Source organism: Eleutherodactylus coqui, chromosome 11, assembly GCF_035609145.1.
Source record: "Eleutherodactylus coqui strain aEleCoq1 chromosome 11, aEleCoq1.hap1, whole genome shotgun sequence".
NCBI classification, from domain to species: domain Eukaryota; kingdom Metazoa; phylum Chordata; class Amphibia; order Anura; family Eleutherodactylidae; genus Eleutherodactylus; species Eleutherodactylus coqui.
In genome coordinates this window covers 76712951-76740335 of record NC_089847.1, presented here as the reverse complement: position 1 = coordinate 76740335, position 27385 = coordinate 76712951, and the positions used below count along the sequence as shown (strand labels likewise).

The 27385-nt window shown below is 43.8% G+C and overlaps 1 protein-coding gene across 2 annotated transcripts in view; it reads right to left on the bottom strand.

Moving 5' to 3' along the window:
* Positions 1 to 1719: 1719 nt before the first annotated feature.
* The window catches only part of LOC136581963 (dipeptidase 2-like), a 154945-nt gene continuing 129279 nt past the window's right edge, over positions 1720 to 27385 (bottom strand). For both annotated transcript variants that reach the window (XM_066582678.1, XM_066582679.1), the window contains 3 exons: positions 18505 to 18580; positions 6154 to 6289; positions 1720 to 3415 (listed from right to left, as the gene is read on the bottom strand). In XM_066582678.1, coding sequence (XP_066438775.1) covers positions 3224 to 3415; positions 6154 to 6289; positions 18505 to 18580 — 404 coding nt within the window. In that variant the 3' untranslated portion in view covers positions 1720 to 3223. The remainder of the gene's footprint in view (positions 3416 to 6153; positions 6290 to 18504; positions 18581 to 27385) is intronic.

Sequence of the window (27385 nt, the reverse complement as noted above, 5' to 3'; positions counted from 1 at the left end):
TTAAGGCTTTATTTCCTGATTCTTATTGAGGTCTTCCTGGCACCTCAATAATTGGGTGATTTGGGTCTTTTCTCGCCTCTTTTCCACGGGTGATGTCTTTTATCCTGGGTGCTTTTGATGTTGATGTGGGATAAAATTGATGAATTTTTGACCTTGTAACTGGTGGTGTTGTGGTTGTAGTGGTAATTTTCTTTGTAGGTATGATATTTGGTATGGGTGTGACGTGCTCCACATGTGGATTTCCCTCCCCGGTTGTGATGTCGGACAGGGGTACACGGCATTCTCTGTCAGTCAGTAAGTAACTTAACATGTGTATGTATATATTTATTTGTGCTGTGCACCACGTTATGTCATTTATAAGCTTGAAAAAGGCATATTTGCTGAAATGCATTGCTTAAGGACTTCATTAACAAATGTGATGACGAAACCCCACATTTAACCCCTTGAGTGGCGGGTTTATTACCACCCTGTCGTTCCCACCAGGGCAGGTTTTTTAAATGGTCTAGTCATTTAATTTCAGCTAATTTTGCAGTCGCATTCCAAGAGCCATAACTTTTTCATTTTTCCATTGACACAGCCATATGAGGGCTTGTTTTTTTCAGGACAAGTTGTACTTTTTGATGGCATCATTTTTGGGTATATATAATGCATTGCATAACTTTTGAAAAAAAAATTGTAGGGAGATTGGAGAAAAAAAAGAAATTCTGCCATTTGTATTTTGGATTTCATTTTTACAGCGTTCAACGTGCAGAATAAATAATGTGATAACATTATTCTCTGAGTCACATGATTCTGGCGATACAAAGTTTATACAGATATTTTATGTTTTGCTATTTTTGTACAAAGGTTTGCTTTTGTGTCGCCACATTCCAAGAGCCGTATTAATTTTTTTCCATTGACAGAGCCCTAGAAGGCCTTGTTTTTTGCGGGATGAACTCTAGTCTTCATTTATCTAATTTTTAGGAACATGGAAAATTTTGATCGCTTTTTATTCCATTTTTTCTAGTGGCAAGATTAACAAAATCTGTAATTCTGGCATGTTTTTTATTTTTATTTTTCACTGCATTCTCTGAGCAGTATAAATAATGTATTAAAGTAATTGTACAGGCCGGTACGATTATGCCAATGCCAAACTGTAATATTTTTTTTCTTTTTCACGACTTTTTGACACTTTAAAAATTTTTTTTTAAAAGTTTAAATCACCCTTTTTTTTGCTATATCTTTAATAAAAAAAAAATGTAAATCATAAAAGAAAAATACATATTTAATATCACCGCGTCCATAAAAGTCTGATCTATCAAAGTAGTGCATTAACCCTGCAGGGTGTGAGTGAGACCTGCCCCTGATTGGCTCAGCGCTGAGCCAATCAGGGGGCAGGTCTGACTCACACCCCCTTCACACCCACTGCAGGCCGGCAGCGCTGAACTCCGGCTGCCGGGACAAGGTGAGTATATATATATATTTTTTATTTTAACACATTTCTGGATGAATTGCAGGGAAGGGCTTATATATTTAAGCCCTTCCCAACATTTCATCCCGCGATCACCGGCAGCCCATTGCTTTCAATGGAGCTGGCTGTATTGCCGGCTCCATTGAATTCAATGGGCAAACATCGTTCTTCTCTGCCACAGCTGTTACAGCTGTGGCAGAGAAGAATGATTTGTCTTCTATATGTTCTCAATGGGGTCAGCGCTGCTGCCGCCGGCCCCATTGAGCGCATATAGAGAAGAGAACAGGAATCGCAGATCGCAGATAGGTGCGATCTGCGATTTCTGTTCTATAATTTATCGGACGAGCGCATAAACAGCGCTCATGTGTCCGATACCATTGCAAAGCAATGGTTTTTAAAAAGAATCGCCGGACGCATGCGCATGCGCAAATCGGGCGAAAAAACACCCGTCTGACTGAGGCCTAAAGGTGACAAGTGTTTTTATTTTTTTTACTTTTCTTTTAAAACTTTTTGTATTTTTGTCCCTTTAGGGGACTTCCACAGAGACCCATCAGGACCCCCTGATCACATTCCGGGGGTCCGATGGCGACAGCCCTTTACATGCTGCTTCTGTTTTTCAAAGTCCTGCACTGTTCTGTGTGGGTCTGTGCAGGCAGAGCACAATGCCACAGCTTGTGGCATTGTGCTCTGCAGCTCCCATAGTGAAACATAGCCCGGAAATCTTCAGGGCTATATCGCTATGGGCAGTGGAGCTCGTCCCGGAAAATTACTGGGCATGCCACTTAAGTAATTAAATGCATTTTTGTACAGATCATCCACAGAAGCGCTAAGTTTTTCCTTTTTCCCATTGGAAACCATGGGCTTCACAAACATGCATTTTGTAGCAAGATTTTATTGTAAGATTTGTAGCCCGTGTGAAAGAGGCCTAATACAGCTTTACCCCCTTAAGGATGCAGCCCTTTAATGTACTAAAAAACTTTAAAAAATTCTAAGTGGGGTAGAGTGAAAAAAAAAAAAATGACATTCCGCAAGCTTGCGTTGCATCTTGTTTCTATGGTGCACAAACTGCAACAAAAAGTACTTAACGTCATTCTACAGGTCAGTATGATTACTATGATACCAAACTTGTAAATTTTTTTTTTCCCCGTACTACTTTATTTTTTTTTTTCAAGCACATTTAATTTTTTTAAGTTATCTTCTGCAAGCAGTAACTTTATTTTTCCATTTATTTTGACATTCACCATACAGGGTAAATAGTGTGCTACTTTGATAGATCGGACTTCTACGGATGCGGTAATACCAAGTATGTATTTTTGTTTTATGATGAGGGGACCATAACTAGCAATGCTTTGATCGCTTCTGCAGTATGATGTAATGCGATAGCATTACCACATACTACAAACTGACAGGTACTCTATCAAACCACTCCATGGGGATCGCTTGGTAGGCAGTTTGCTAAAGCAGCTCTGGGGGCTTTCAGGAGGACACCAGCTGCCATGACACCCGCATGGCTCCCTGCGATCTCATAGCGGAGGGGCCATTGGGGGGATTTAAATGCCGCTGTCAGAATTGACAGTGACATTTAAAGGGTTAATAGTGTTGCTCAGCTGCATGGCTGATTGCAGCTATTGCCTGCTGCTGTCAGCTGTAATAAACAGCTGACACCAGCACTGTATGAAGAAAGGTCCCCCTCAATCTCTCTTCATACATAGACCACCCATACACCTTTAGCATGGTGTAAGGTATACCAAATGTCATCAATGCATAATGTAGTTACCAAAATATAAATATACAGGACAACATATATGTTATTAGAGTAAAAGCTGAAATGCTTATTTCTTGAATGCCAGATGCTTTTGCACTTCTTTGCTGAAAATTCTGCAAATCTAAGCGGCAGGTGTAGCTCAGCTCATCCTCTGGAATTTCTTTTTCAGAAGGTCTCAGATTTAGCTGTTGATCTCTAATCTGTAGAATTAGAAAAAACAAGTAATGAAAGGGTTTATTCACATAATCATGACTGCATTTCCATTTTAAAAGTATGTATTGGATTTTAAGAAAAACGGCTACAGAACTGCCAAAGTATCCCACGCAGGGGGTATAACAGCTGACAATCAAATATTGCATTAGAGCAAATAGATGTATGATAACAGTTATATCAAACTAGCTGATATACCCGGCTTCGCCCAAGTTAATTTGATACTGGTGTTTATCTGGTGTTCACACGGAAAATCTTATGAAGTCGTGGTTACGTTAGAGATACCAAGAAAAAAAATATGTTCACCATTTTGCATGGTTCTTTGCGTTACCCAGGAAACACCACATGAAGGTAACCATGTGACGTTTCCTTTATACAAAATGACATCAGGAAGGGAGAGAATTAGATTCCATACGTAAAATTTGGATGCTAATTCTTTTGCGCTTACAATTGAATAATCGAGTTGGGACCCATTAACTTTTCCTATTTATGACATAATCAATGCTTGTGCCAAATTTCAAGTTTCTATGACATCGGGAAATAAGAGAATTAGATTGCGTACATAAAATTTGGACACTAATTCTTTTGCACTTAGAATTGAATAATCGAGTTGGCACCCATTAGATTCTCCTATTTATGACATAATCAATGCTCATGCCAAATTTCATGTTTCTACGACATCGGGAAGAGAGAGCATTAGATTATGCATGTAAAATTTGGACGCTAATTCTTTTGCGCTAGAATTAAATCGAGTTGGGACCCATTAACTTTTCCTATTTTAGACATAATCTATGATTGTGCCAAATTTCAAGTTTCTATGACATCAGGAAATAAGAGAATTAGATTGCGTACGTAAAATTTGGACGCTAATTCTTTTGTGCTTAGAATTGAATAATCGAGTTGGCACCCATTAGCTTTTCTTATTTATAGCATAATCAATGCTTTTGCCAAATTTCAAATTTCTATGGCATCAGGAAATAAGAGAATTAGATTACGTACGTAAAATTTGGACGCTAATTCTTTTGCACTTAGAAGTGAATAATCGAGTTGGGACCCATTAACTTTTGCTATTTATGACAATCAATACTCATGCCAAATTTCAAGTTTCTATGACATCGGGAAGTGAGAGAATTAGATTCCGTACGTAAAATTTGGATGCTAGAATTGAATAATCGAGTTTAATTTGGGCACAAATTCTTTTGCGCTAGAATTAAATCGAGTTGGGACCCATTAACTTTTCCTATTTTAGACATAATCTTTGACTTTTGACAGCCAGGCGCTCGGAGCGGAGAACAGCTGAATGCAGAAGACAAGCGGAGACACTCCGCTTGTCTTCTGCATCCTCCGTTGGCAGCGCAAAGTGTTCGCTCATCTTGAGTGATCTTGCGTTGTAAATGACACAACGATGATGCTCAAGAGGTCGCTTGAGCGACATCATTTGAGCGATTATCGTTGTGTCTAAATGGGCCTTTATATGCTTTCATGTGCAGGATTTTTAGTCTAAAGAGAGGGGCTATAGAGCTAGGTAACCATTCATTAAGGTTTGCCCTGACGTGGCTCATGGGCATATATGGATTTAATCAAAACGTGCACCAAGAAGCATTTTTATGAGGTTAGTACAAAAAATCATTATGCATTTGTTTATAGCTATTAAGTGTGTCGGGTGCTGAAGCACATGTTTGTTACACTGAATAGTAACACCTATATTTAGGTAACACAGGACTGGCCATTCACAGTAGGAGATCGGCTTTGACTATCAACTAACTCTCCCTCCACAATGACCTCTGCACAGGTCACAGAGCAGTCTAGAATAGTCTCCTGTGTAAGTGAATGACCTTTAAAGACTGCAGTAAAGCATAACTTCTAAATACTCTAAATGCTGTTAAATATAACTCAGGCAAGATGGCAACCCCCGTAGTCATGTATAGACTACAGAATAAAAAAATTCTACAATCAGAAAATAAAACAAATTAGAAAAATGAAAAAATACTTCTTTGTCTGGTTTTCATTAAACATTTTGTGATATAATCCCTTTAAGGCTAAAATTAGTTATTAGAGATGAGTGAATATACTCGTTTCGAGTAATTACTCGATCGAGCACCACGATTTTCGAATACTTCCGTACTCGGTTGAAAAGATTCGGGGGGCGCCGGGGGGCGGGGGGAGGTGTGGCAGAGCGGGAGGTAGCAGTGGGGAACAGGGGGGAGCCCTTTCTCTCTCCCTCTTTTCGCCCGAGTACGGAAGTACTCGAAAATCGCAGCGCTTGGGTGCAAAAGGGGCGTGGCCGAGTAGGTTCGCTCATCTCTATTAGTTATGTCTTAGAGTGACTGCGTTAAATATATTTGCATGGGACATGAATTCAAAATCAGCAATAAAAAAGTGACATTTCCACAAAGGTTTTTCCAATTTTAGTTTAACTGTTAGGAGTTTAAACAGTATGTCACCTTTTAGTTTGTGTGGACAGTTACCGTGAACAACGAATGCACTTTAGGCAATCATGATGTAGTTTTTATATCTAAACAGTTTATTTTTACTTTATTCCAATTTTAGTGCTTTATGTACCATATACTACAGCTATTTTTTGTGGTGGTTCTTCAAATTTCTAATTAATGTAATTACCGGTATGTCTTTTATAAAAATAAAAAAAAAACAACTATATTTAACTTTGTTGCAAATTTTTACAATTTAGGAATAATATTGACACTTGCAATAATATATTATAACTTACTGACTCTACATCTCTAAAAACTCTCAAGAAATTGTCTCTCAAAACGCCTCTAATTTCTTCATCTTGCCATCCACGTCTCAGCAGTTCCTGAATCAGCAATGGATATTTTGATACATCCTCAAGACCTTCAGGAAACCTAGAAATGAAAGATATTTAGTGAATGTAATTCAATATTGTTAATACAATATATTTTAACCCCTTAGTGATGGGGCTATAGTAAAACTACATCCTGCTATTGCAGGACGTGTATGGAGGGAGGTAGCGGCGCTATCTCCCTCCATACAGCGCGGGCGTCAGCTGTTTATTACAGCCGACACCCGTGGGCAATAGCTGCACTCGGCCGTTAGGCCAAGCGCGGCTATTAACCCTTTAAATGCCGCTGTCAATTCTGACAGCGGCATTTAAATCCCCCAAACGCTGTTCGGGGGAGCCGTGCAGGTGTCATGGCAGCCGGGGGCCTAATGAATGGCCCCAGGGCTGCCTTAACAGACTGCCTATCAAGCCATCCACACAGGGTGGCTTGATAGACTGCCTGTCAAAAAGCAGTATGACGTAATGCTATAGCATTACGTCATACTGCAGGAGCGATCAAAGTATTGCATGTTAAAGTCCCCTAGGGGGACTTCAAAGTAAAGTAAAAAAAAAAAAATCAATAAAGTTTTTTTAATTGTTAAAAAAAAAAGTTATAAAAGTTTGAATCACCCCCCTTTTGCCATATCTATTATTAAAAAATCTAAATCATAAAATAAAAATATGTATTTGATATCGTCGCGTCCGTAAAAGTCCGATCTATCAAAGTAGCACATTATTTTTCCTGCACGGTGAACGTCGTCCAAAAAAAAATAAAGAACGCCAGAAATACACTTTTTTAGTTACCCTGTCTCCCAGAAAAAACGCAATAAAAAGCGATCAAAAAGTCGTATGTATTCCAAATTGATACTATCGGAAACTACAGGACATCCCGCAAAAAACAAGCCCTTGCTCAACTACGTCGACGAAAAAATAAAAAAAGGTATTGCGCTCACAATATGACCGCAGAAAATAATTGACAAAAAGTAAATATCTTAAAAAATATATACAAGTACTACAGCAAAAAAAATACTATATAAGTTTGGTATGGTAGTAATCCTACTGACCCATAAAATAAAAATATCAGATTCGTTTTTGTTGCAGTTTGTGCGCCCTAGAAATAGGACGCACCGAAAGATGGTGGAATGTCATTTTTTTTCCATTTCTCTCCGCTTAAAATTTTTAAAAAGTTTTTCAGTAATTGATATGGTACAATAAATAGTGCCATGGAAAAATACAACTCATCCTGCAAAAAACAAGCCCTCATACAGCGACGTCAATGGATAAATAAAGGAGCTACGATTTTTTAAAAGGGAGTAGGAAAAAACAAAAATGGAAAAAAGTAAAAAAGCTCTGTCACTAAGGGGTTAAATATTGTTTAGTGATCAGATGTGAGTATTAATGGTTTTGTGTGGGAGCTGCATGTTTAGAATCTGAAATAGAATTGGGTACCATCTCTGAAAAAGCTTTTCCTGAAAAAATATGGGGATTGCAGACTCCATTCTGTGTCTGCAAAGCTTAGCTGGTAACTGAACCTTTATGCCCAGTAGAAATGAAAATATATATATTCTATTTCATTTAAAGGTGTATCCTAGGATTTTAACTTTTTCTACTGATGATCAATAGTCATCAAAGGATGAGTGGCAGGGATCAGAGCGGTTGGTCCGCCAATCATCTATTGATGATCTGTCGGTCATCAATACAAAAAGTTAAGTGCCCTGGAACACCCTTTTAACCCCTTAGTGACCAAGCCTGTTTGCGCCTTAATGACCAGGTAAAACTTTGGACATGTGTCACTTTGACATAGAACACCACAGTAAAGGTTTTGCATATCCAAGTGATTCTAACATAGTTTTTTCGCCACATATTGTACTTCATTTAGACAGTAGAAACAGGCCGATAGAATATCTTTATTAAAAGCGCCAAAATTGGGAAAATGTTGAAAAAAATTGACATTTTTTCACATTTTCAACTGCAATATCTCAAATGTGTGCAAACATACTGTACAAATTTTTGATAAGATATAGATAACCATCTGTTTACTTTATTCTAGACACACATTGGAAAAACTTCAGTTTTTTTAACCATTTAGGACGTACAAATTCTTTTTTTTTAAAGGAATTTTATTTAGCCAGAAATTCGTTAACAAGCATACAAACATAGGTAGCTGGCACCGCAGGTGTCAGGTTCAGCAAACAGTACATTGCCTGGAAGGCAGGGTAAGAGTAGTCTTTACCTGTGAATACACCCACATTTCTTCTTGACACATAATGCCTGGCTAGTGCTTTTTGTCCCCCCCCCCCCCTCATATTAAAGGGGTTGTCCCGAGAAAGCAAGTGGGGGTAAGCACTTCTGTATGGCCATATTAATGCACTTTGTAATATACATCGTGCATTAAATATGAGCCATACAGAAGTTATTCACTTACCTGCTCCGTTGTTGGCGTCCCAGTCTCCATGGTGCCGTCTAATTTCAGCGTCTAATCTCCCGATTAGACGCGCTTGCGCAGAAGGGTCTTCTCCCTTCTCTTGGGTCTCGGCACGAGAGGCGTTCTGGCTCTGCCCCCTTCTACGCGTCATCGCGTAGCTCCGCCCCGTCACGTGTGCCGATTCCAGCCAATCAGGAGGCTGGAATCGGCAATGGACCGCACAGAGCCCACGGTGCACCATGGGAGAAGACCCACGGTGCATCGTGGGTGAAGATCCCGGCGGCTATCTTGGTAAGGTAAGTAAGAAGTCGCCGCAGAGCGGGGATTCGGGTAAGTACTAAACTTTTTTTTTTTTAACCCATCCCTTGTGTTTGTCTCGCGCCGAACGGGGGGCCTATTGAAAAAAAAAAAGCCGTTTCGGCGCGGGACAACCCCTTTAACTTTAGCTTTGTCACTTATTACTAAACAGCAATTTAACCTTGGAGTGAATTAACTGTGATCAATCGGGAAAAAAAAAAGATTTAAAAAAAAAAAAAACGAAAGTAAACTTAACAAGAAGGAACCCCCACCCCAACCCCCCGGCGCGACTCCTTTAAGTTGAATCGTGGGAACAAAAAGAAAAAAACTATTTTTCTGAGCATAGGGTTTTAACTTAGAGAACGAGTTGAACAGATATCCTTCTTTATAGCCTTCCCTCTCCCTCACTCCCCCACTGCCACCTAGCTTGGCTCTCCCAACGCCATTGCAGGGCAACTCACCCAAGCACCCCAGATTTTATCGAATTTTTCAGGGCACCCCCTGGCCATGTATGTCAGTTTGTACATTGGGATTTCGGCGTTGACCACCCGGACCCATGCATTCCTGGTCGGCCTCCCGGGGTGTTTCCAGTTGAGTAGAATCACTTTTTTGGCATAGGAAAGTAGCAGCTTGTACAGTGTACGTGTTGCTGCGGTCACCGGTAGGTCTCCAACAAGCCCAAAGAGGCACGTTCCAGGATGCATGATTCTCGGTGCCCCTAGATGCGTTTCCATGAAGGCAAGAACATCTCTCCAGTAGTCCTGTAGGACCGCACACTCCCAAAACACGTGCATGACCGTCCCATCCGCAGCCAGACATCGCGGGCTTGTTGCAGTAGAGAGCAGGCCCATAGTGCATAATTTGGAAGGGGTATAATATTTGCGGTGCAGGAACTTAATTTGAATGAGCTTGTCTCTAGCGCTAACCAGGGGGGGACCAGATCCACCCAGTATATCCTCATCTTCCCCTGAGGTCAGATCAGGGATGTCCCCCTCCCATCTCTGCAGGGCCCTCTCGCCCAGCGGGGCCAGGTGCTGCGCTATATGGGCGTAGAAACTCGACAGCGGTTTGACAAGATTGCACATCTGCGCCAGACTCTCCAGCCGTGTCATGGATAGTGGGATAGATGTGCCCCCAAACTGAGCCCTGGCCACGTCTCGCAACTGGTAGTACCTAAAGTAGGTGTTTTCAGGCAGGCCATGGGCTATCCGCAACTGCAGTAAGGTGCAGAGCGTACCCTCGCTGACTATGTTGGAGAGGACATTGACGCCCCGACGCCTCCAAAAGGCAGACTCCGGGAAGCGCTGGAAGTGTGGCAGTTTGGGGTTTTTCCAAAGGGGAGTGTGTGGGGATCGCGCAGTCTCCTCTACAGTGGACAGTCTTGTGACCTCGTGCCAGGTCTCCAGTGACACCAGCATGGGAGTGGGCAGAGGAGCAATCGAGGATGAGGGGCCGCTCAGCAGCAGCCCCCGTAGGTTCTGGCAGGGTCCACCATTCTATGCTCCAGGCTCACTACTGGGTTGTAGTCTGACGAAGATAGCCACCACCCCACGTATACCAGTTGGCTAGCCAGATAGTAGTAATAGAAGTGTGGTAAGGCCAGCCCCCCCTCCGCTCGACGGGAGGCACAGAGTCTCCAATTTGATCCTGGGTGTGGTGCCCCTCCACAATATACGCAGCACAATCCCGCGGAGCATAGTAAAGAATTTTTTTGGGACCAATGTAGAGGAGTTATGCAGTATATACAGGGATTTTGGTAGCCGTTTCATTTTTAGCAGGTTTATTCTGCCCACCAGCGTGAGTGGGAGAGAGGCCCAGCGTGTCGCCACATCCCCAGCCCATCCCAGGAAGGAGACCAGGTTGGAGTTGTAAAAAGCGGATAATTCTGCTGAGACCTTTACTCCCAAGTAGGTGGTCTGGGTTGTCCAACTCAGCAGGGCGGGCAGGGGGAGCTCCGCGGTCGCAGGGTCCACTGCCAGTAAATAGGTCTTGTCCCAGTTGACCTTAGTGCCGGAGTGCATGCCAAATGCGCCGAATATAGTCAGCGCTGCGTCTAGGGACGCCTCCGGGTCTTGGAGGAAAAGGAGGGTGTCATCTGCATAGAGTGCTACGCGCTCTTCGTAGTTGTTCAGTTTAAATCCCTTCACTGTTGGTGACATTTGGACCTGGATCGCAAGAGGCTCTATGGGAAGGGCAAACAAGGCGGGGGACAAAGGGCAGCCCTGTCTTGTGCCCCTACTCAGGGAGAACTGGGCAGAAATGTGTATATTAGTCTTGATGTTGGCCACCGGGGAGTCATATAAAATCTCGATCCATTTAATAAAGATTGACCAGAATCCGAACCACCTCATCACCGCCCACAAGTACTTCCACTGTACTGAGTCGAAGGCCTTTGCCTGATCTATAAATACCAGAGTGCGCTTCCCGCAGTTAGTATGTTTGTACGATAGGTGGTTAAAGAGCCTCCTCAGGTTCATGTCCGTGCTTTTGCCAGGCATGAAGCCGGATTGGTCAGCATATATGATCTCGCTCAGTACCGAGTTTATACGCGTCACTAGTATTTTCGCAATGACTTTTACATCATTATTGAGGAGGGAGATGGGGCGGTAGGAGCCGCAGTCTGTGGGATCTTTTCCGGTTTTAGGGATCATTATTATAAGGGCTTTACGCATTGTGTCCAGTAGTGCCTCCTCCCGCAGAATAGAGTTATATAATGTGAGAAGTCTTGGGGCCAGGGTTTCCACATTTTTTTAATACTATTCCCCAGGAAGCCCATCCACGCCTGGTGACTTCCTATTGGGAAGTGACCTAATGGCCTCCGTTATTTCTGCTATACTCAGGTCTCTATCGAGGTGGGCCGTGCTGTCCCGGCTCAGTGAAGGGAAAGGAATGTCATCTAGATATGCCAGAAGGTGCGCATAAGTGCAGCTCAATTTGGAGGTGTATAAGTCCCTATAGAATTGGGCGAACATTTGGTTGATTAATTTAGGATCTTTTAATAGAGTACCCGCGCTATCTCACACCGCTGTAATTGGCGGTAGTGTCTGATCCTCTCTGGGCAGGTAGGCCAGTAAATGGCCATTCTTGTCTCTCTGGTCAAAGATCCGGTGACGGGAATACAGAAGTTTCTTCTTGGTGTATTCAATAAGTAGTAATTTATATTCCCGGCGCAGGGCGCCCAGAACTGCGTTAGTCTCCGGGGAGGGATCTGCTATGTGTCTAGCCTCTGCTAAGTCAAGGCGGCGTTCCAAGTCTAAGCGGCTGGCTCCCAGGAACCTTCTATGCTCGGCAATGGCTGAGGTAAAGGATCCCCTGGTGTAGGCTTTAAATGCGTCCCATACCACAAGCTCCGAGGCCGTCCCCTCATTGACTTCCCAGTACATTTCAGCCTCTTGTTCTACATATTCATGTACTTCTCTCTGCTCCAGCCACAGCAGGCTCAGTCTCCACACAGGACGACTGCCCTCAACCCCAAGATCAAGAACCAGTTGGAGCGGGGAGTGATCTGAAATGCCTCTGGGCAGGTAGGATATGTCACGAACCATGGGGAGGCAATCCGGGGAGCCAAAGCAGAGATCTATACGCGAGAATGCATTGTAGGTCGGGGTGTGACATGAGTAGGCTCTGTCGTGCGGGTGTCACGCTCGCCAAATTTCCTGTAATAAATAGGAGTCGGCCCACCCAGGCAGCCGAACCTGTGTGGAAGCAGCTGGAGTGAGACGGTCCCGCACCGGGTCTAAGATCAGGTTAAAGTCTACCATAATTACTATTGGGGCCGCCTCAAGGGGGACCACTCGCGCCATCACCTCATGAAGTATTTCAATATTAGCAGGCGGTGGTAGGTAAACAGTTACTATCACGAGGAGGCGACCATGGAAGGATCCCTGCAGGATCAGGTAGCACCCCCCAGGGTCAATGTGTATTTGGCGGAAAACAAACTGGGCCGATTTGGCCACCAGAATGCTGCCTCCTCAGCATAGTTAGAGTAAGTCGTGTGATACGCTGAGCCTATAGTTGCTCACTTAAGCGCCAGCGTCCTCGAGCCTCTAAGGTGTGTTTCTTGGAGTAGTATCATGTGAGGGGAGTGAGTTTAAAGGAAGTCAAAAACCAGCGCTCTTTTAATTTTAGAGTTCAGGCCCCTGACATTCCAGGAGACCAGTTTTAAGTACGTACTAGCCATTTTCAAAGAACTGGACATCGTTCCCACAAGTTCCCCGTAGAGCATCCAAAAAAGAGTCGCGCCAAAGATAACAGCAAATAAAATTACGGAGCAAATTACAGTCTCTTCACATTTGCCAACATCAAACCAATCCCTGCCTTCCCACCCTACCCATCCCCCCCGAACATCGGACAGGTTTCAATCCCATAACTCAGTTTTGTAGGGGGCGTAAGGCCTACCCCCAGGAGAGAGTCAACAGCAAACTATAACAGAAAAATGAAAAACAGCAACAGCGGTTACAAATATGAGAATGGAATGCCCCTATAGAGAAACAGACAGGGTCATGTAAATGTGGGCTGCACCAGTGTGGGCTATGGGTACCCGACACGGGCCGCGGGCGGTATATAGGCCTCTAGCCCAGTCGGGCCTTCACAGTCTAAGACAGACAAGAATAACTTTATCGCAGCCAACAGCACTTTGCAGTTTCGTTATCTTCAGCTGCTGGCCTTCTTATCTAAGATGGAGGGGGGAAGGAGGAGAAAGGGAAAGGAAGGGGCAGAGAGGGGGGGGGGAGAAAAGGAGAAGAGGAAAAAGAAAAAAAAAGGGAGGGGGAAGGAGTCGCCCTCCACAGTTACAGTGCAAGAGATAGGGGAGCGTTGGCCGGCCAGCCGCATAAAATGTTCATTGTTGAAAGTCTCACGACATAGATCAGTTTTGTTCAAGCCAATTTAGGACATCCTCTGGATTTTTGAAAAAGTGGGAGCGGTTATCTTTGATCACTTTTAGCCTGGCAGGGTATAGCATGGCGTAGGCAAATTGTTTCAAGCGCAACGTTTTCTTTGCTTCTGTAAATTTTTTCGCCTCTGCTGCACCTCTAGGAAAATCCAGGAAAATACGGACTGTAGAGTCCGTCGACTCTAAGTGGTTCTCTCTCACGGTTAAGTGCTTTGCAATAAATGTGCGTGGGGGGCCCCCGGGCGGCGGAGCCCTTGATTGGATGCGGTGGGCACTCTCGACACAAAATAAGGGGGACAGAGAGTCGGGGCCGTACTCCTGCTTGAGGAGCGATTCCAGGAAGTCGCAAGGATCCCTGCCCTCAGCGCCCTCCGGCAATCCTATGAATCTGAGGTTACATCTGCGTAGTCAGTTCTCCATATCAGCCAGTTTCTTCCGCTGCGCCACAAGGTTAGAGTTGAGGGTGCGCATCTGATCTGAGAGTGGTGTAACAGTGTCCTCTAAGTTGCGTCTCGACATCTGTTGTGCGCTCTCTTAGCGTTTGGATGTCCGCTCGCAGCAGACCAAAGTCCGACTGTAGTGCGTCGATTGTTTTCTGTGAGGGCAGAGCGTGACTCTGTGATTACCTTCAGTACGTCGGCAATAGTCAGGCCAGATGCAGAGGGCAAAGCTGGTGCTGCTCCCTCAGAGGGTGCACTCTGCGGGCTGGAGGGTGTATTGAGTCGGGTGTCCGCTGAGGTGCTGGGCCGAGAGTACTGCTGCAGCTTGCTAGTTATCTTAGCTTGCTTGCTGGACTCCATCGCGTTAGAGAATAGTAGTAGGGGATGTCCGCAGGCTTGAGCTTATAAGATGTCACAGAGGGGGATTCATGCGCAATTTAGGCTTTAGCGCATAGCTGTTGAGGTACAATCATAGTGTAGTGGTATCTGTGCGTCTCCGACGCGCCACCCCCGGGCGGCAGCTCAGGGCTCAGTCTATAGGTGTATATAAGACAGTGGGTTATAGTCCCGAACTTCCACTGATGGGGGGGATCCGCAGGTCTGTGTCTCCCTCCGACTCCGACTCTGTTAAGTGACAGGGTGTATAGGGAGGGGGGCAATCTGTTGCCTCTGTGCCCCTCTGTTTAGGGATTAAGTGCTCTCCCAGGGGGAGGGCTCCGCATGCGGTGCCCCTTGCTGTATGCTCGGCTTCTTTCGCTCTCCCCCACTGCCCCTGCGGCTCCGCTTCCTCTCCCCTACACCCCCCGTCTCTCCTCTTCCAGGTGGTGTTTGACTGGGTGGGGGGGCCCCTTGATGTACCAGCTCTCTCCACCTCCGCTAGTGTCTTAAATATGGTCCCTGCTCTGGTCTGCTGGGCAGGAGAACTCGCGTTTCCCCACTTCTGGTCGCGGCTGGCCGGCACTTCCTGTTGCGGCCAGCCAACACTTGAGCCCGGGGATCTTCAGGCCTTGTAGGCCCCGCGGCGGTTTTCTTCAGAAGAGACCTAAAAAGGTCTCTAAATGTTCCTGCTGGGTCGGGGGTGTCAGCCCCGGTCTCCAAACCACCGTCCTGAGCCTCCAACGGGCGGGATGCCGCGGATTGAGTCGGCTACAGAGCGAAGCCTCTCCGGGCATGTCTTCTCTCCTGGGCTGCTAGGCCACGCCCCCTAGGCCGTACGAATTTAACATTGATTTATAACATTTTGAGAAATACTTTGTTTTCCTACATCAAGCCAAGATTGCAAAGGCTCATCAGTATCAGAATGATAGACACCCCCCCCACACACACACAAATGACCCCATTTTAAAAACTACGCCCCTTAAAGGAGATGTCCCGAGGCAGCAAGTGGGGTTATACACTTCTGTATGGCCATAATAATGCACTTTGTAATATACATTGTGCATTAATTATGAGCCATACAGAAGTTATAAAAAGTTTTATACTTACCTGCTCCGTTGCTAGCGTCCTCGTCTCCATGGTGCCGACTAATTTTCGGCCTCCGATGGCCAAATTAGCCGCGCTTGCGCAGTCCGGGTCTTCTGTAGTCTTCTATGGAGCCGCTCGTGCCAGAGAGCGGCTCCGTGTAGCTCCGCCCCGTCACGTGCCGATTCCAGCCAATCAGGAGGCTGGAATCGGCAGTGGACCGCACAGAAGAGCTGCGGTCCACGAAGGCAGAGGATCCATCTTCAGCAGGTGAGTATGAAGACGCCGGACCGCCGGGATTCAGGTAAGCGCTGTGCGGGTGGGTTTTTTAACCCCTGCATCGGGGTTGTCTCGCGCCGAACGGGGGGGGGGGGTTAAAAAAAAAAAAACCCGTTTCGGCGCGGGACATCTCCTTTAATGTATTCACTAAGTGGGGTTGTGAGTATTTTTACCCCACCAGTTTTTTTTCAGGAATAATGCAATTTAGAGGAGAAAAAATAAAATATCATATTTTTGCAAATATGCCATTTAAAAGACAGGATTCTTTTTCTATAGTGTACATGAAAATAAGGATTTGCACCCAAAATGGATACCCCTGTTTGTCCTGTGCTCATAGGCATACCCATTATGGCCCTAATCTTCTGTCTGTATGCACAACGGGGCTCAAACCAAAGGGAGTAACAGGTTGTTTTCAGAACAGACATTTTGCTTGAAGGTGTTTTAGGCCCCATTACCCACTTGTAGAGCCCTTGAGCAGCCAAAAGGATGGAGAAACCCCACAAATTACCCCATTTTGAAAATTAGACCCCTTAACGCATTCATCTAGAGGTGTACTGCTTATTTTTACCCCACAGTTTTTGAATGAATCTGAGCAAAGCAGAAGGAAAGAATTAGGATTTTAATTTTGGGGGCAATTGTGTCATTTTAAAAACATTTTTTTTTGTACAGCACATGTCTGAATGAAGACTTTCACCCCAAAATGGATCCCCCCATTTGTCCCATGTTCAGAAACATTCCCGTTGTGGCCCTTATACTATGTCTGTATGCACAACGGGGCTCAAACCGAAAGGCGCATCAAATTTCAACTGTCTTAACTTTTACGTAATCGCCATTATCCATTGGATAACGGCAATCACATAACCGGGGACCACTCACAGCAACCTTTGGTCACTGCTCCAAGCTCTCTACCTTTAGTAGCCAGAAGGAAGGAGACTTTAAATTTCCCAGGGCCCTCCACAGCTTCTGCGCTTGCATCCGCCATTTTGCTGATGGGCACATGCGCCAAAGTTGGGTAAAAGTCCGCGGATAAAGATCCCATTGGGAGACATCGCCAGAGGCTTTAGGTAAGTAATTTTACCTCCCCTTATGGATCGGATCTGTGATTGGAGGTGAAACTTAACTTTTTTTACTTTTACGTGATTGCCGTTTTCTATTGGAAAATGGCGATCGCCTGATCAGGGGCCGCAAACTGCGGGCCCCCGTGAAATCTCCAGGCTCTTGGCTATGCTTGGTAGCCAGGTGTGGGGAGATTTTAAATTACCCTGGCATTCTTGGCGGCAGGCGCGTGCGCAGAAGTTGTGGTGAGGTCCACGGATAAATACGGGGCCTTAGGTACGTAATTTCATCTCCCCTCACGAATATGATCCATGAGGGGAGATGAAACAAACTTTTTAAAAACTTTTTTAAAACTTTTTTAAAACTTTTTTTTACTTTACATGATCGCTGTTATCCATTGGATAGCAGCAATCATGTGACCGGGAACCGCATACAGCGGCTCCCAGTGACATCTATCTTCTCTCAGCTACACATGGGATCCGGGAGCCAGAGACTCTTAATTTCCTGGGCCACGCGCCCTTCTGAGCGCGCACCCGACGTATGACGTCTGCCGCGCATGCGCAGAAGGCGCCGTCGGGACCGGGGAGGCCAGGACAGCGCGGGACATTGCAGAGAAGGTGGGTGAGTACTTTCAGCTGCTCTGATGGATCCGATCCATCAGGGCAGCTAAATCTAACTTTTAAAAACTTTTTTGTTAACTTTTATATGATCGCTGGCATTCGGTAAATGCCAGCGATCATGTGACCAGGGGAGGGGTCCCACAGCCCGGAATGGCATTCTCAACCCTGTGATGTGATCAGTCACATAGTCTGAGAGTGGCTCAGTCCCATTCAAATGAGTGGGCCTGAGCTGCAAAACTAGGCACAGCTAAAATGTACAGCACTGTGCCAGGTATGCAATGAAGTATCAGAGGTGCTCACCCAAGCGCCGCAGCAACCTCAGACAGCTAATCAGCAGGGATCTTGAGTTGCAGACCCCACTGATGTCATCTTGATAACCTATCAGTATCATCAGTATCTTAATTCATGGGCATCATGTGGCACAGAATGTTAAAGCAGCAGAATGCAGTTATAAGCTCTCACTCATGACCTGAAGGTTGTGGGTTTAATCCCTGCATGGCTCATGTAGCCAGCTCAAGGTTTACGCAGCCTTCTATCCTTCAGAGGTCGGTAAAATAAGTACCCAGCTTGTTGGAGTCTATTAAAAAAACAAATTACTTGAAAGTGCTGCGGAATAAGTTGGCGTTATAAAAACAAGTCCCCTTCCCTTCATTCCAGAAAAACCTCCAACTGAATTTATCCAGCGACACAGTATATTCTTTAACATGATCTGGTTGCAGAATATTTTCTCAATGTCTTTGCGGCCATTCATTTGTACACATAGATATTGCCGCAATTTTCATTAACAATTTAAACAGAATGACCTACCCAGTTACCCCATCATAATCGCCACCAATTCCAATAGATCCTGGCCCTGCCAACTTCTTTATGTAGTCGAAATGGTCTAAAGAAAAAAAGTTTATTTTTTTTATAAGTTATATAAGAAGTTTATAAGTAATGTATTTAGACAGTTCTATTTACCTTTTAAATCTTTTATTTCAATCTATACTAATATGTTATTTGTTTTTCTAGGGCACGTTCACAAAAGTGATTTTCTCCAGTCTAAGCTCATTATTATCCTTTCCAGCTCTTTCAAGGGAACCAGTCATGTTCTTTATGCTGTCCTCACTGAGGATAGCATAAACTAGCGACAGACCTGCTTATTTCAGCTGTCTAACGCATGGTAGTGATAGCAAAGCTTTTAGAGGTCAAGTGCGCAAACTGCAACAGAAAACCTACTTTAAACAGATGGGTGTAAGCGCGGCTACGCTTACCGCTACGGAGTTTTTTTTTCTCAAGCTTTTTAAACTCTGCGCTAGTTTGAAAAAAAAATAAAGCGTGGGGCTAGGTCCTGCTTTATCTTTCTTGCATGTACAATTAACAGGCGAGAATACCACTAGTGAAAACAAAACCATTCAAATCGATTATTTTGTTTCATCCAGTAATGCAGATGTGATTACCACAGCCACATAGCAGGATGAAATCACATCCATCTGTTTAAGGGTGAAGTCACACGAACGTATATCGGCTCGGTTTTTACGCCGAGCCGATATACGTTGTCCTCGTGTGCAGGGGAGGAGGGGGGAGGATGGAAGAGCCAAGTGCAGGAACTGAGCTCCCGGCCCCCTCTCCGCCCCTCTGCACTATTTGTAATGGGAAGAGGTGGGGCAGGGGCGGGGCTAAGTTCCGAGAATTAGCCCCGCCCCCGTCCCACCTCTCCCCATTGCAAATAGTGCAGAGGGGCGGAGAGGAGGCAGAGAGGGGGGCGGGAGCTCAGTTCCTGCACTTGGCTCTTCCATCCTCCCCCCCCCCCCCGCACACTAGGACAACGTATATCGGCTCGGCGTAAAAACCGAGCCGATATACATTCGTGTGAATGCAGCCTAAGCCCTCAGTCAGCATAAAAACTAATTGCTGGATTGCTGGCTTCTTGTTCCATGTAAATGCTCTCCACTCAGCTTTACATAGAAGTCAACGAGAAGCCTGTGATCCCATGATCCTGTGGGAATTTGGATGATAGTTCTGTGTAAATGCATGCAGCAACTGAACGACGTGCCAGTCAGCGTAAACAGCAGTTAGTCTGTTTAAGGTGAATAGAGGCAGGCAGGGGATGACCTGGCAGCGCTTCCAGTGATACTCGCTTCTGTTTAACAGCACAGGTGTGAATACTGGGATGCACTGTTGGTCAAACAATGCTTGACAGCTCATCCTATCTAAAAATGGGATACAACTCTGCCCATGTAAACGTGCTGCACTCGCGCCAACGACCTTAGTGAGGTTAGCGCTCGTGCAGTCATTTACCCGACTGTGATGACATGACAGCGCATGTGCCGACAGAGAGGGCTCTGAGTGCCCCCTCAGGCACGTGTGCCATATGTTTATATGTTTGCCATCACTGACTTATGGGGCAATAAGCAGCGTTTTTTTTGGGGGGGGGGGGGGTTGTTACTTTTTAAGACTGCTTAACATGTTCTTGGCAAGAGAGGATTCTAGTTTATTCATTGTTTGCTTCAATTATTTTTATTACATTTTAAAACAATACAACAAATAAGATCTTCATGTACAGGTAAATGTACACAGAATGTATCATACAGAATTAATTGTACAGTAGTCAATTGATTTGAAATCTGATGAACATAACTATTAAAGAAAACTAAGTAGAAAAGCGCATATAGATATGAAAGTAGTTATCGGGTTTGTAAACAAAAAAAAAAGCAAGATCAGTGTTTCACGCATTTGCCCACTCACCCTAATGGCTCGAAGGCTAATCCTGGGGATAGTATTATAAACCACTCGTTACATACTAGGTCAGGGGTGTCAAACTCATTTTCACCGAGGGCCACATCAGGCTTATGGTGACCTTCAAAGGGCCAATTGTAAGGCCGCCTGCAGACGGCCGGGTCGGATCCCACTCTGAGAATTCTCGCAGCGGGACCCGACCCGAGCCACTGCAGGAACCAGCGCAGCACTCACCTGCTCCCGCGGCTCCGCCTCTGTGATGTGTCGGCTGCCCCGCACAGAAATAGAGCATGCCGCGATTTTTTTTCCGTGCGAGCTTTCGTGCAGACAAATCGCAGCCGTCTGCATAGGATTGCGTTTTCTAACGCAATTCTATGGCAGCTTCCACAGGCGGAATTTCTGCGGGAAATCCCGCCGCGGAATTTCCGCCCGTGTGCAGGGGGCCTAAGACAGTACAGTAAGGGCTTGTTCACACAAGCGTATTTGCGTACATAATATGTAGTAAATAGAAGCCATTGATTTCAATGAGTTCATTCACATGATGTATATTTTCACACAGCATGGCCTATTTTGTTGTGTACTACGCACCCCGATAGGCCATTGAAGTGAATGGGCCACGCAAATACGTGGTAAATGCGCAGGAAATCTATGTATTCACTGCATATTTGCGCACCATTTCAATGGGCCCACCTGCGTTCCTTTTTGCGTACGCAAATATAAAGGCATAAGCGATTTTCGATTGCGCAAATACGCAGCGTAGAATTACACCCGTGTGAATAAGCCCTAAGAGTGACCCCTATAGTGGCCCCAATAAAAATAACGACTCCCAAAGTGGCCCAATTAGTAATATTAACCCCATAGCAACGTTATAATTATAAGCCCCCCCTCTGTAATAAACCCCCACCTCAGTAATAATAATAAGCCCCCACCTCAGTAATAATAATAAGCAGCCCCCTCCCCAGTAATAAGCAGCACCCTTAGTAATAAGCAGCCCCCCACCCAATAATACCCCCTCCCCAGTAATAAGCAACTGCTAGTTGGTATTCCACCAGGTCCTGATTCTGACTTCCACTTGCATCTAGTGGGAATTCAAAAATACAGGATCATTCTGTATTAAGTGTTTGTCTGCCCAGAGTATAGGTACTTTTAATGATAATAAAAGTTACCATTTTTCTGGCGTATAGGACGACCCCCAACTGTCGACTTATACGCGGGGAATATGCTGTAGAAAAAAAAATTCAATACTCCCCTCTCGCAGTGCTGCTGCAGGCTGTCGCTCCCTCGTCCACGCTGACAGAGCATAGTTTTCTGGCCTCCAGAAAGCTAATGCTCTGATTGGCTAACTCAGCATGACATCAGCCAATGAAAGCTGGTGCTGCATTAACCAATCACAGCCATTCAATAATGTCATTGGGGGCTTGTTTTTTTGCGGGACGAGTTGTATTTTTTAATGGCACAATTTTTTGATATATATAATGTATTGCATAGCTTTTGTAAAAAAAAAAGATATGCAAGAAATTGAAGGGGGGGGGGATTCTGTCCATTTTTTGGATTTCATTTTTACAGCATTCAGAATAATGTGATAACATTATACTGAGTCAACACTATTCCGGCGATATCAAGTTTATACAGTTTTTTTATGTTTTGCTATTTTTATACATTTAAGGGTGCCTTCACACGAGCGTCTTTATGTGCGTGCATACGTGCGCACAAAAACATGTGTTTATTATAACCACTGCATTACCTATGGTGTGTTCACATGTCTGTGTTTTACAGGTATGCATCTGCAAAGATAGGACATGCGTGCACCATAGGGAATGCACATATTGCCTTTAATGGAGCTGCGGCTGCTGCTGGCAACTCCATTTAAGGCAATAGTCTGCCGGCACCGCTAAAGTGATTTTCAGGGAAGAGCTTTAAGTATAATTTCTTCCCTGAAAATCAGCCCTTTTAGTGTAAAAATTTATATGTGTGTATATATATATATATATATATATATATATATATATTTATATTTATATTACACACACATACATATTACATACATATAATACACACGCACTTACCTGTCTCCCGCGGGGATGAAAAAAACATAAGCCACATGCGGCAGATGTTTTCTTCATCCCCGCGGAAAATAAAGAATTCCCTGCTGCACCTGTCACATATGTGACAGATGCAGCAAAGGAATAATTCATCCCCGCAGGGAATACAGAATTCCCTAGCGCAGCTGTCACAGATGACTGCTGCAGTACAGGATCCAGCTGTCGGCACCCCTTAATTGTTTTTCAGGGAAGGGGTTTAAATATAAGCCCTTCCCTGGAACAACAAGCCAAAATTGGTGTAAAAAAACAAAAAAAACACTTGCCTTTCTTCAATCACGTCCAGTCTTTGCTGTCCCTGGCTCTGCACTATAGTTCTTTCAGCAGGTAGGCAGAATTTAAATCCCCGCCTGCTGGAAGAGCTGCTTCTGATTGGCTGAGGCGCTCAGCCGATCACAGGCAGCTCTCGCTGAATGAATGACGAGAGCTGCGACAGAAAGAACTTCAGTGCAGATCAAGGGACAGTGCAGACAGAACGCAGCTGAGCCACGGCAGCTGAAGACGAGTATGTTTTTTTTTGTTTTTTTTTACACTAGTTTGACTTGTTTTCCAGGGAAGGGCTTATATTTAAAGCCCTTCCCTGAAAAACAATTAAGGGGTGCCGGCAGCTGGATTCTCTAGCGCAGCTGTCATCTGTGACAGCTGCACTAGGGAATTCTTTATCCCCACAGGGATGAAGAAAACATCTACCATGGGGAACACGGCAGCGACACGGACAAGTGTGTGTGTGTGTGTATGTGTGTATATATATATATATATATATATATATATATATATATATACACACATATACACACACATACACACACACATATATATATTATATATATAGTTTTTTTGTTTTGTTTTGTTTTTTACACTAAAAACTAAAAAGGGATGATTTTTCAGGGAAGAGCTTATATGTAAAGCTCTACCCTGAAAGTCAATTTAGGGGTGCCGGCAGACCATTGCCTTCAATGGAGCCACCTGCAGCAGCCGTGGCTTCATTGAAGGCAATGCGCAGACCTTCATACACGAGTGTCTTTGCGCATACAGGGATGCGCACGTATGTAAGCACATGCTCATGTGAAGCCACCCTAAAACATTTTTTTTCCTTAAAGGTTTGCTTTTGTGTCGCCACATTCCAAGAGCCTTATTAATTTTATTTTTCCACTGCCAGAGCTCTAGAAGGCCTTTTTTCTGCGTAATGAACTCTAGTCTTCATTTATCTAATTTTTGGGAACATGTAAAATTTTGATTGCTTTTTATTCAATTTTTTCTAGAGGCAAGATTAACAAAATCTGAAATTAGGGCATTTTTTTTTATTTTACACTGCATTCTCTGAGCAGTGTAATATATTAAATTAATTCTACAGGCCAGCATGATTATGCCAATTCCAAATTGTAATAGTTTTCTTTTTCGCTGCTTTTTCACACTTATATATAATTAAAATATTTTTATCGCTGCATTCAAAGACCCCTGGCATTTAAATTTTTTTTAACAACCGAGCTGTGTAAGTGTTTTTATTTTGCAGGATGAGTTTTACTTTTTATTAGTACCATTTGTTGATCCAGGCAGCATTTTGATCACTTTCTATTGTATGGCGCGATAGGCTAAATTACCTATTTTTGCCACGGTTTAATTTTTTTTCCCCATGCTGTGCATCCTGCAGATAAAATAATGTAGTAACTTCCATCTGTGGGTCATTACGAATGCAGGGATACCACATGTGTAATTTTGTTTTTACAAAGTAGAGGGAGAAAGGTGGGGTTTGGGAGTTTTTATTTTTATTTTTTTATAATTTTTTTCTTTTTAAACTTTTTAAGTTTTTGTCCCTTTAGGGGACTTGCATAACACTTTTATTCTTCAAATACTCTGCTATGCTGAGGCATAGCAGGGTATTAGACAGGCTGTGACACTCAGGGCCTGAGCCTCATAGTCTAATTTAGCTGGCAGACCCGGAGGCTATATTCAAGCCTTCAGGTGCCACAGAGACCCATCAAGACCCCTGTTCACATTGCAGGGGGTCCGATGGTGACAGAGGAAGCCCCCTCCCTCTGTCAGCCCTTTACATGATGTGGTCGCACAGACGGTGGCACATAAAGGGTTAAACAGCGGAGATCAGAGGTTATCTCTGTTCTCCGCTTTAAGAGCTGGTGCCTGACTATCATCTGACAACTGATCACCAGCTCTCCCTGCCACAGGGACCATCGGACGCCTTCTGACAAGCCGATGGTCTCTGTGGCAACATGTAAACTGTGCAGGAGTTCAAAAAAAGAAGTGGAAAGTTGCTGGCAGATCAGTTATATCTTCCCGCTTCCTTTTTTTTTTTTAACCCCTTAGTGACCAAGCCTGTTTGCGCCTTAATGACCGGGCCAAATTTTGCAAATCTGACATGTGTCACTTTAACATGGAAAAACACCAGAAAGGTTTTGCATATCCAAGCGATTCTGACATTGTTTTTTCACCACATGTTGTGCTTCATTTAGGCGGAAAAAAATAAACCAATAGAAATTGTGTTTATTTATTAAAAGCGCCAAAATTGGGAAAATTTTGAAAAAAATCGTCATTTTTTCACATTTCCAACTGCAATATCTTAAATATGTGCAAACATAATATAGAAATTTTTGCTAAGATTTATATTTCCACCCGTTTACTTTATTTTGGGCGCACATTGGAAAAACTTTCGTTTTTTTTTTAACTATTTAGGAGACGTTCAAATTTCACATTACTTTTTAGCATTTTGAGGAACACTTTGTTTTCCTATACCAAGCCAAGATTGGAAAGGCTCATGAGTGTCAGAATAATAGATACCCCCCCAAATGACCTCATTTTAAAAACTACAACCCTTAATGTATTCACTGAGGGGTGTCATGAGTATTTTGACCCCACAGTTTTTTTTCAGGAATTAATTCAATTTAGAGGAGAAAAAGTAAAATTTCATATTTTTGCAAATCTGTCATTTTAAAGACATATTTTTTTCCTATAGTTTACATGAAAATCAGGATTTACACCCCAAAATGGATACCCCTATTTCTCCCGTGTTCAGAAATATACCCATTGTGGCCCTATTGTTATATCTGAGTCCACAACGGGGCCCAAAATGAAAGGAGTAGTCAGTGTCTTTCAAAACAGAAATTTTGCTTGAAGTCCTTTTAGGCCCCATAGCACACATGTAGAGTTCTTGAGCGCCCAAAACCATAGAAAACCCCCACAAATGACCCCATTTTGAAAACTAGACCCTTAAGGAATTTATCTAGGGGTGTACTGCATATTTTGACCCCACAGTTTTTGAATGAATTCAAACCAAGCAAAAGGAAAAAATTGTGATTTTCTTTTTTTCGGCAATTCTGTCATTTTAAAAACAGCTTTTTTTGTACAGCACACATATGAAGGAAGACTTGCACCCAAAAATGGATACCCCTGTTTGTCCCGTGTTCAGAGACATACCCATTGTGGCCCTAATCTTATGTCTGGATACACAACGGAGCCCAAAATGAAAGGAGCGACCGGTGGCTTTCGGAACACAAATTTTGCTTGAAGTCCTTTTAGGCCCCATTGCCCACTTGTAGAGTTCTTGAGCGCCCAAAACCATAGAGAACCCCAACAAATGACCCCATTTTGAAAACTAGACTCCTTAACGAATTTATCTAGGGGTGTACTGCGTATTTTTACCCCACAGTTTTTGAATAAATTCAAGCAAAGCAAAAGGAAAAAATTTGGATTTTTGTTTTTTTGGCAATTCTGTCATTTTAAAAACAGCTTTTTTTGTACAGCACACATATGAAGGAAGACTTACACCCCAAAATGGATACCCCTGTTTGTGCTGTTTTCAGAAATATACCCATTGTGGCCCTAATCTTATGTCCGCATGCACAACGGGGCCCAAAATAAAAGGAGTAATCGGTGGCTTTCAGAACATAGATTTTGCTTGAAGTCCTTTTAGGCCCCATTGCCCACTTGTAGAGTTCTTGAGCGCCCAAAACCATAGAGAACCCCCACAAATGACCCCATTGTGAAAACTAGACCCCTTAACGAATTTATCTAGGGGTGTACTGCATATTTTGACCCCACAGTTTTTGAATAAATTCAAGCAAAGCAAAAGGAAAAAAATAGGATTTTCATTTTTTGGGCTATTGTGTCAATTTAAAAACAGTTTTTTTTGTACAGCACACATATAAATGAAGGCTTTCACCCCAAAATGGATACCCCTGTTTGTCCCGTGTTCAGAAACATACCCATTGTGGCCCTAATATATAGATTTACATACCATTGTGACTTCTTGTATAATTTTGAATTGGTATGGCCGGTTTCCTTTCGAGGGACCTCACTGCCACTCAGTGGCTGTCAGACGCCGGTGCTGTTTTCTCAGAAGGGGAACTAAGTCATCAATCACAAAGCTACTCCATTGACACATGCTTTAAGGATCTAACCACACAATATCGCGAGTTTACACGCAATTGGTGGGAGGTGCAGGGCCTGCAGAGGTACGATGAACACAAGATAGTTCCAAGGGGCCTAAGGAATCCCATCATCCCACCTAGGAGAATAAAAAATCCCGATTTCATTAAGAAATGGGAAAGTGAGTCGACATCTTTCTCCCTCCAACTAATCAAACTCTTACTTGAGGAGGAGAAGCTGACACTAACTAATAATCAGCAAAAACTTAACGATCTGTTGGAAAAAGCCAAAACCTTTGCCTCTGATGCTGATTTTGCAGCGAAGGAAAAGGCTTTACAGAATAATATTGAAAAGTTGACATCACAAATAAAGGAACGCAAACATATACAATTTAATAGGGACCTCCAAGACTTTAAGACTAACAAAGTCTATGTAGAGAGAGACACACGTTCTGAGACAGATGCCAGCTCCTCTGAAGTTGAACAGTCTGA